The sequence below is a fragment of the Kryptolebias marmoratus genome, linkage group LG17 (genome assembly GCF_001649575.2).
Source record: "Kryptolebias marmoratus isolate JLee-2015 linkage group LG17, ASM164957v2, whole genome shotgun sequence".
NCBI classification, from domain to species: domain Eukaryota; kingdom Metazoa; phylum Chordata; class Actinopteri; order Cyprinodontiformes; family Rivulidae; genus Kryptolebias; species Kryptolebias marmoratus.
The window spans coordinates 18,022,157-18,031,047 of record NC_051446.1 but is presented as its reverse complement, the minus strand read 5'-3'; the positions used below and the strand labels follow the sequence as shown (position 1 = coordinate 18,031,047).

Here is an 8,891-nt window from a genome sequence, read left to right as displayed (position 1 = left end):
CCTTCTGCCCAACAAACAGCACCTGGACTGTTCTGTCAGGGTGAGTTGGCTTCACCTTCTTATATCTCTGTAACTCATCACTTAAAAATGAGGAAATATTCCTTTAAACTACATTTGTTGTAATTTAACATCAAAATACTGAGCATAAATGAGCTTAAGTCATGTTCAACGCATCCCTGTGATAAAGATTAATCATTGGTTCAGTCAGATTTACTTCCTGTGTGTCTCTTCTTCTTGTATGATTTCTGATGTGTGACTGACAGGTGAGAGCCAGAGGTCAGGAGGTCATGAGCTCTGTGCTGCGTCAGCTCGGTGTCAGTGATCTCCAGGTGCTGGCTCTGGCTGTCCTCAGAGGTTTGTTAGTGTACGGGTGGGAAGTCGGGGAGAAATGTTTTTCCTTCATTTGCTGTGGAACGCCGGGAGTCAGGGAGGGGAAGCACGAACTCGCTGCCTCTGTGATTTTCCTTGTGTTGATTTTGTTTTCGACAGATAATGAATATCTCTTCCTCGATCTGACAGTCAAGCTGAGCAAATACTTCGGCAAAACATGGAACAGAGGATCTTTAAGGGTTAGTCGATGATCAAACAGTTCAGAAGGCTTTCAACAAACGAGGTCACTATTCCCTCTGCACCCGCAGGTCCCGTTTATCTTGTTTTTGAGAATCCAATTCTATGTGGGAAGTGGGCTGCTAATATTGTAAGTTGAATTGATGCTAATGGTCCTTTTCTTTCCCCCTGCCTCTGAAAAAGGCTTCGGTCAACATTGTTTTAAATGTGACGGTGTTTCATCTTTCAGGAGCAGCAAAGTGCAGCAGCTCTACTTCACAGAGCTGAGGCAGAAAGTGCTGCGTTCACAGAGCTGCCATCAGGAAGCGCTGCTCTTCCAGCTGGCAGCTTCGGCGCTCCAAGCTGAAGCTGGAGACCTGGAGCCGAGGGAGGAGACGGACAGCGACGGAGGAGAGGAGGGACAGGAAAGAAAGCATTACTTCCTTCCAGAAGATTACTTCCCTTCTTGGGTAAAGAACAAAAAGCAAATCTGGAATTCTAAAGCACTGGAAAACAAAACAAACATCACAGCACACGTGTCAAGCTCTGCTCCTCGGCTGCTCTCCTGCGTGTTTTAGATGTGTTGTTGCTTTAAAACTTGATGATTTGATGAGGAGGTAATTAAACCATTTGAATCAGGTGTGCTGGAGCAGGAAAATCTAAAACTTCCAGGACAGTGGAGCCTCGAGGCCTGGAGTTTGACACTACCGCATTGCCGGAATGCGTATGCCCTGGAGTATTAAACTAAATTCATCTTGTGCTTGGAAACGACGTTATGTGCCATCTCATGCGACACTGCGAGATCTGTATGTGCTGAGGATGACTCTCAGCTACTACCACCTTGAACATGAGCTCAATTTCTCCAAAATTCGAGTTACAGACATTTTTTTGTTGGCCAAGGTGGCTGTGGCAGAACTGGGTTGATGCCAAAAGTTCTAAATTTGGGCCTAACTTTGACAATGACACTTTTACCATTAATGTTATCATTATATGTGTGTGTGTGTGTCAGCTGATAAAGCGCAGAGGCAGAGACTACCTGCTCCGACACGCTCCGAAGCTGCACAGCGAGCTGAGAGGTTTGTCCTGGAGCCAAGCCGTCCTTCAGTTTATAAAGGAGTCCAGCAGGCTGCAGGACGGAGCTGTGACCTTCTACAGGATGAGACAGGTCTGACTCTGACTTCACATAAATTATATGAAATTGTTCGAGTTTTGCACCCGTAAAAGGAGGGGTTGGAACGCAACGGCTCTCTAAAGTGGAAGTCATTAAACAGTAGAGATAACAATTAGAGACTGTGGTAAATAAAGCTTTAATTTGACTCAACTTTTCCTTTACAAGCTGCATCATTTGTCCATTTTTCTTTGCTAGTTGGTAAATCATTTATGGGAATATGTCTGCTGCATGTAGTTTTTTTTTAAATGTGCACATTGCAGGACAAAAAGGAGAAGAAGAGCTCAATCCTTCTTGGAGTGGCAAGAACAGGAGTCCATGTTTATCAGGTTGGTTATCTACTCTAATTTAATTACTGGACTTTACAATATGTTTGATGTGTTTATCTATAAGATAAATCATTGAAGGAGATGACTTGTAGATTTAATAATTCTGGATATTTCTTTCTTTTTTAAAAAAAAAAAGGAGGTGGAAGGAAAGCACTGTGCCATGTTTGATTTTGCCTGGACTGATATCGACCACTTAACTTTCCAGGTTGGTCCTTAAAGCTGTGAACTTGTCTGCTTAGAGGAATTTCTTGTACATTTCGCTTTTGCTCTCCAGGGCAGCAGGTTTGAAATCGCCGCCGTTGGCTCTCTGAGCCTCCCGAAGCTGGCGTACTACACTCATTCCGCCTTCCACTCCGAACACGTGCTGAGGCACCTCAGAGGCAGCCACCGGTTCCACATCAGCACCAGGGATGCAGCTGGATGCGTCCAACAGCTGGAAGACTCGCAGGGTTCGGCGACCTCAGACGCATCTCCTTCATTCGCGTGAACATGTTGATTAATTCCCTCTTATTTTCGATCTACTTCAGTCCCTTCAAATGTGTGCTTTTCTTTTTGTATGCCATCAGCCCCTCAGTTCCACAAAGAGGCCTACATATGTGACATGACAGGGTTAAGACAGAGACTCAGCTGCTCTTTCCTCACGTCCTCCATGTCTGACTGCAGCGCTGCTGTGGAAACAGGCTGGGCTAAAGAAGAGGAGGAGGAGGGCTCGTCATCCTGTCTGCTTAAAGGAGAAAATATTTCTTTCAATGGTGCAGCAATGCTCAAACTCATTTGTTGCTTATTGGAGGAAAAAAGAAAAAGTCACAATAGTTTCCAGCTATAGAATTGTGAGTTTGAGTGTTTACTCTGTTGGCAGAAGCTGAGCTGTGGGACGAAACAGAGGAGGTTTTTGTTGATGACCCAGCTGAGGTGTCCTGGCTGGCTGAGCTGCTCCACGGTGTGTCTGTGGACGGGCCTTTAGTGTTACCTTCCTCCTGCTGGGCAGGTTAGTCCAAAAACATTCAACACGAACATTTCACTGGTTTGCGCTTCAGTTCCTTGTGCAGCACGTGATTTAAGGTCTTCTTCTGTTATCAGCCGTCACCGTGGAAATGAAACAGGTGAGTAAAAAGCATCTCCTTTTGTTTGAGGACTCGATTCTCCCTTGAAGGTCACTCTGTTTCCTGTGGCGTTCAGGTTCTGAGGTGGAGAGCGGCTGAAGGAGCCTCAGCGGACTAATTTACAGCCGGAGAAAAAGGGATTCATCGCATGTTCTGCAGCTCAGTACTTGATGTTTGTCCATTGGTTCTTGAATATTTGTAATAAATAAAATGATCAAATCAAGGCTAAACAGAATGTTACTGAACCTAATGTGAAAAATAAAGATTCAAACTGTAATTTCATTCAATTTGTGAGTAAATTTAACGCAATTGTACTTTAAACGAGCTGTCATGTATGTTCTGTATAACATTGTTTTATGTAGAGCTTCAGTGAGACTTTCGGCTGCAGCAACATGAATGAAAGTTTAAAATTAAAGTTGAAAATTCCCCTTTTTTAGATCCCTGCACAAAAATAATCACTATAACTATAATTCTGATATATGTTGTCATTTTTAAAGCATTTACAAAGAGATTTAATCCTTACAAAATGTGCTGGATATAAAAAAACATGAATTTTGTCTCACTTTTATCATCTTTTTTGCTAAATCACTGTTTGCATTTCCTGCAGGATGTGTAATTCTTTGTAGTTTGTTGCAATGAGTGGAGGTTCCTCCGGTTCATAAGTATCGATTGGACAGAGTTTGACAAAGTGATTTGATGTTGATTTTAATTGAATACTTCCTGAACAGAGTAAATTGTGCATATGGATCATATAACCTCCCGGAGGGGCTCATCATTAATGTTTGACACACATTTTTATAGTATTCGTCCCAAAGCAATAACAGCGTTCATGTTTCCCCCAAAGGAGACGTGTGAATGTGAGCTCCTGCCCTCCAGGCTTTGTGTTTCCTTGTATTGATATTGTATGATATGTGTTTGTAGGTTTGTGTTTGTTGTCTTATGGTCTGTGAAAGGACTGTCTCTGTAGTCAGAGGTCAGGACGCTCGGTGTTCTTTCACCACAGCTCATCAGGACTCATGTTTATTGCCTTCTAGATTAAAAAACACAGTTATCAGTTTTCTGTTGGCACTAAGTTTTGCTGGCAGTGTTTTCATATTGACAGCAGCTCTCTTGCTGTGGGGCGAAGCTGCAGGCGAAGATGATACACAGGTTTATCTTCCTCCTAAACGCTTCTGTTATGTGATAAAAAATAAACTCTCTTTATGCACAATATTCTCCCTGATAATTATGTTCTTGTAATTGTAATTCATTGTCTAACTTTGACAAAAGTAAAACTATTGCACCATAATGCAGATCAGTGCCAGTCATGACTCAAAGAGTATTTCTTATTATTGCTCAGTAACATTAAAGTTAATAAAATATTGAAAATAAAAGACTTCTATCAAGTCCAAAAATGTTATTTACTTGAAATTGAAGGGCAACACTTAGGTATGCCTTAGTTTGATATATATGTTCTGTTTGTTATTTTAATTTATTTCCCCTTAACTTTATTTTACATCTTTTATTGCAAAATATACATAACTGCCAGACAACATTTTGCTAAAAAAAATTTTTAACATGACAGATTTCTAATATTTGTATGTATATGTGTAAATCAAAATAAGATAAACTAAAAAACACAAAAATTTATGTTTGGAAAGGAGTCAGATATTTTTGTTTGTTTGAGGAATTTACCTCTTAAATTAAGATTTGTTGTGTTTTGTTCAGCGGAGCAGATGGGCTTACGTCATCGAGGAGTCGACCAATCAGAGTGAAGAACCAGCACCCAAACACGGAAGCAGCTCAGACGGGCTGCCAAAGTTCAAGAGAAAGCCCCTCTTTCGACACTTAAATGGCGAATAAACGTTATTCAGCCTTTAAAGTGTGAAAGGCAGAGAAACTCTACGTCACATTGTTTGCCAAAAATGGGTTTTTCGTGGACTCGCCTTCTAGTTTTGCTCTGTTTTGCGGTTTTATCCGTGTTTGTTGCTGTCAGCGAGCAACTTCCGGGTGAGTAGATCTGAAGGCAATAAGAGAAAAATGCGTATAAAGGATATGAGAGCTGATTTAACTGAACTCCTGGGAAATATAAAGCGGTTTGCTTGAACTTGAAACAGAATACGGGGTGACTTTGAGAAACAGCGCCCCCATCTGTCTCATATTTTTCTTGTGTAACCTCTTTTTTTTTAAAAAAAACTTTCATGTAGAGATACCCCTTCTGCCCACCTCCGTCTGCGTCCTGTCTCTGTCCGGGATGGCGCTGATTTGGAGACACATCAACTCTAAGATGAAGGGTGAAAACCGGACGCTGAGCAGTCTCTTGAGCCAGTATGCTGCCGTGAAGGTCGTGGGCTGGTTGGGAAGGCGGCACCGGAGGAAACTTGAAGCAGACACGCTGAAGGCGACGCAGGTTCAGGAGGAGACTTTGCTGAAGCGACTGCGTAAAAACGCAGACACACGTTATGGGAGAAGGTACGACTTCAGCTCTGTTAAAGGTAAGGAGGAAGACTGGCCGGCATGTATTAAGAGAGTGCAGTAATTATGTTGTTACAAGTTTATATTTGGGATTTAACTTCTAATAGAAGAGTCCCCAGGTTAAAGCGGTAGTGTCCAATCCTGGTCCTGGAGGGCCATTATTCTACATGTTTTAGGTGTTTCCCTGCTCTTCAGCAGGTCTTCAAGTCCTGCAGAAGCCTCTTAATCACTCAGTCATTCATATTAGGTGTGACAAAGCCGAGAAACATCTAAACCCTGCAGGATAGTGGACCTCCAGGACCAGGATCGGACACTACTGGGTTAAAGTCAGATATTTTCTCAACTATTCAAACCAATAATTCTTACAGTTTCACACAAGACAAGCTGTCATTCTCAGGGTGGTGTTGGAATGATGTTTTGATAACTTTGCCTGATATTTTTTGAATCAGAAATGTCTATTTATTTATATCTTTTTGAATGTATCAGATGCTGCTGATTTCCGAGCTTGTCACCCCCTCACCTCATACGAGCACTACTCAGAGCTCATCAGACGCATCGCAGCCGGAGAGGAGAAGGTGATTATTGCTGAGAAGCCGCTGATTCTGGCCATGACCTCCGGGACATCGGGATCCAGCTCCATGCTGCTCAGCACCAGGGACACCAACACCGAGTTCTTCACGCAGGTGAGGCAAGTGATGAGGACGCCCTTTCTCAGCCAGAGCCGCGAGTGCAGCGCACGGAAGCGTAAATAACAAAACACGAGTTCTGTCCGTCAGGGTGTGACTGTTTGCCTAGACGCCGTGCGACAGGCTTTCCCTGAGACGGACACCCTTCAGCGCACCACCAAATTCTTCTACAATCCCACGTTTCGCCAGTCGGAGGCGGGAATCCCCATCGGACCAAACTCTTCCACGCCGGCCTCGTCCCGCCACACGCTCAACCTCTACACGACTCCAGCTCCTGCCTTTGAGGTCAACTGTGCGAGTCCAACAAGTGGCTAGCCAGCCTCTTTGTTTATTTATGTGCATTTTGATTAAAATGTCCTCTGTTTCCTTCAGGTTCCCAGTGAGAAGGACACCTTGTACCTGCACCTCCTGTTTGCTCTCAAAGATCCAAGCGTGGGAACGCTGGAGTCGAACTTCGCTTCCACAGTTTTCTACGTTTTCACAGCCCTGCAGGTGCGTCTTAAATGTCGTGAGAAACATTATGTTTGCGTCTTTGACGTTTTGCGTCGTGTTTTTATCTGTTTTTATGCACGTTGAAGCGTGAAATGTTGGCCAATAAGGGAAAAGTTACTGAAAAATAAGCCATAAATGTGGTATCTGTTATTGTAACATTTGTAGTGTACTTTCAGAAGTAAAATACATTGTGTTAATCTTTTAAATCCACATTGTTTTTGTCTCACTGAGTCATAATCTTGTAAAGTTTGATGAATTAGTTCAGGAGACCTCTGTTTCATTTTCTTCCCGTCCCGCAGGAGCGCTGGCAGGAGCTGGTGGAGGACATCGAACGAGGGCAAATCAACGCCGCCTTATCTCTCGAGCCCAAGGTGAGGACCCGACTTGAAGCTCTGATGAGACCGGACCAAGAGAGGGCCGCTCAGCTCCGGGTCCACTTCCAGGAGGGATTCAGGGGGATCGCCAAGCGCCTGTGGCCCCGCCTCCACCTGGTGCTGGCGGTGGACTCGGGCTCCAATCAGATCTACGGCGAAATGTTGAGGGAGAACTACTGCAAAGGAGTGCCTTTCTATTCGCCCTTTTATGCCGCCACAGAAGGTAGGAACACACGCACGCGGGCACATAATAGCTCGCTCCTGGGGCAGCATGAAGCAAAAACTGATCCGGTTACACAAGTTATAAAAGTGATAGAGGCTGACTGAATTCAGGTTTAAATGTTTTTAAAAAAGTAGCAAATCTTTGCCAAAATTTGTCATCCCCAAACTCAAAACTCCATGTCAGATTGATATTTGTTGTCGTTCCTTTTTTCTTTGGGCCCCTGCAGGTCTGATAGGAGTGAACCTGTGGCCTCGGGAGCCAGACAGACGTTACCTGCTGTGTCCGCGCTCGATGTTCTGCGAGTTCCTGCCAGAGAGCAGCCTGGACGAGGAGACGCCACCAACCCTGCTGATGGAGGAGGTGAAGGAGGGCGAGAGTTACGAGCTTGTTGTCACAAACGCCTCGGGACTTTTCAGGTCAGATTTTCATTATGGTCAAACAAGTTAACCTGTGTCAACTGAATCTATGTAGTTTTGATTTAGTTAATGCTTCGAATGTAAGCAAAATGAAGTAATTTCCCGCTCTGAATTAGAAAACATTTGGATGTTAAGCGATATTATTTAAAAGTTGTCTGAGCTTTAACTTGCATCCTTCTCGACTTGTTTCCTGTTGTGCACGCTGTGGAGGATAAAAAAATGTGCAAATCTCTTCCAATCATTGCATAAAAAACATTGTTATTAAAGAGTTTATTAGTTCCCACTTCACTTCGTTGATAAACTGGTGACGCTGCTCTGGATGTTTTCATCTTAAAAACATGCTTTTGTAAATCAAAGTCTCAAATACAATTATAAATAATTTAATACATTTACTCTTTATTAATAATTAATTTCTTCCATTTCAGCTTTTTTTAGGGAATGTTATGAACTTAGGCTGTCTATATATGATAACAATTTTTTCGTGTTTTCCCAACTTTCTCATTTAATGCTGTCTTCACATTATATATATTTCCTTTGGATTGTAGAGGCTGTTGTGTAAATCTTTACCCCCTGATTTATTATTTTTTCCCAGCTCAATGTTAGTTTTTAAACCCTTTTTGTCTCCTTTGTGGCCTCAGTGGTCAGAGAGGTTTTTTTTTATATCATTTAATATAAGCGTTTATTGCAAATGAAGTCAGTCTATCTACTCAAAGATGCGCAAATAAATTGTGCTCCATAATTGCTTTTGCAGCCATAACTGGTGGCGTAATGTGGTTTCATTTGACTGCACTCGAGCCGAAATGAGCTGCACTTCACAGCCAATCATCTCATGCCCACTGAGTTCATCAGACGGTGTTATGGTCTGTTAAGATGTAAAACTAGCTCCCGAGCGTTGGGCGTGTTGCGGATGACACTTGCATTTGCTGTTGCAGATACCGTATTGGAGACGTCGTGAGAGTTGCTGGCTTCCACAACCGTTGCCCCATCGTGGAGTTCCAGTACAGGTGGAGTTGCAGATGAATAAATAAGGTTAACGTTGAAGCAGGCGTCGTGCTGTTTGTCGTGTGCTCACCCAGCATGTGTCGTCTCCCCCCCCCCCC

General features: G+C 43.2%; 2 protein-coding genes across 3 annotated transcripts in view; both read left to right on the top strand.

Moving 5' to 3' along the window:
• Positions 1–243: 243 nt before the first annotated feature.
• On the top strand, positions 244–4,300 carry LOC108247995 (FERM domain-containing protein 6-like). Of its 2 annotated transcripts, XM_037980666.1 has the most exons (9): positions 244–1,016; positions 1,556–1,711; positions 1,978–2,043; positions 2,180–2,248; positions 2,318–2,492; positions 2,610–2,795; positions 2,903–3,031; positions 3,124–3,146; positions 3,223–4,300. In XM_037980666.1, exons 1-9 carry the CDS (start codon positions 711–713, stop codon positions 3,262–3,264), a joined length of 1,152 nt encoding a protein of 383 aa, XP_037836594.1. In that variant the 5' UTR covers positions 244–710; the 3' UTR covers positions 3,265–4,300. The 2 variants fall into 2 exon arrangements, with proteins under 2 accessions (XP_037836594.1, XP_037836595.1); XM_037980667.1 differs by lacking the exon at positions 244–1,016 and adding an exon at positions 1,131–1,446 and having other exon boundaries at positions 3,124–3,294.
• Positions 4,301–4,901: 601 nt separating this feature from the next.
• ghdc (GH3 domain containing) overlaps positions 4,902–8,891 on the top strand; it is a 5,077-nt gene continuing 1,087 nt past the window's right edge. The window contains exons 1-8 of the mRNA XM_017434606.3: positions 4,902–5,135; positions 5,333–5,620; positions 6,087–6,283; positions 6,377–6,571; positions 6,659–6,778; positions 7,078–7,375; positions 7,602–7,791; positions 8,724–8,795. Coding sequence (XP_017290095.1) covers positions 5,051–5,135; positions 5,333–5,620; positions 6,087–6,283; positions 6,377–6,571; positions 6,659–6,778; positions 7,078–7,375; positions 7,602–7,791; positions 8,724–8,795 — 1,445 coding nt within the window. The 5' untranslated portion in view covers positions 4,902–5,050. The remainder of the gene's footprint in view (positions 5,136–5,332; positions 5,621–6,086; positions 6,284–6,376; positions 6,572–6,658; positions 6,779–7,077; positions 7,376–7,601; positions 7,792–8,723; positions 8,796–8,891) is intronic.

What these genes read in the sequence shown, in the direction of transcription:
- LOC108247995 (XM_037980666.1), top strand. Translation starts at nt 711, where the DNA reads ATGCTAATGGTCCTTTTCTTTCCCCCTGCCTCTGAAAAAGGCTTCGGT. An exon ending in AGAAAATATTTCTTTCAATG is followed by an intron (nt 2,796 to 2,902) that starts GTGCAGCAATGC and finishes CTCTGTTGGCAG; the next exon opens with AAGCTGAGCTGTGGGACGAA. An exon ending in TCACCGTGGAAATGAAACAG is followed by an intron (nt 3,147 to 3,222) that starts GTGAGTAAAAAG and finishes TGTGGCGTTCAG; the next exon opens with GTTCTGAGGTGGAGAGCGGC.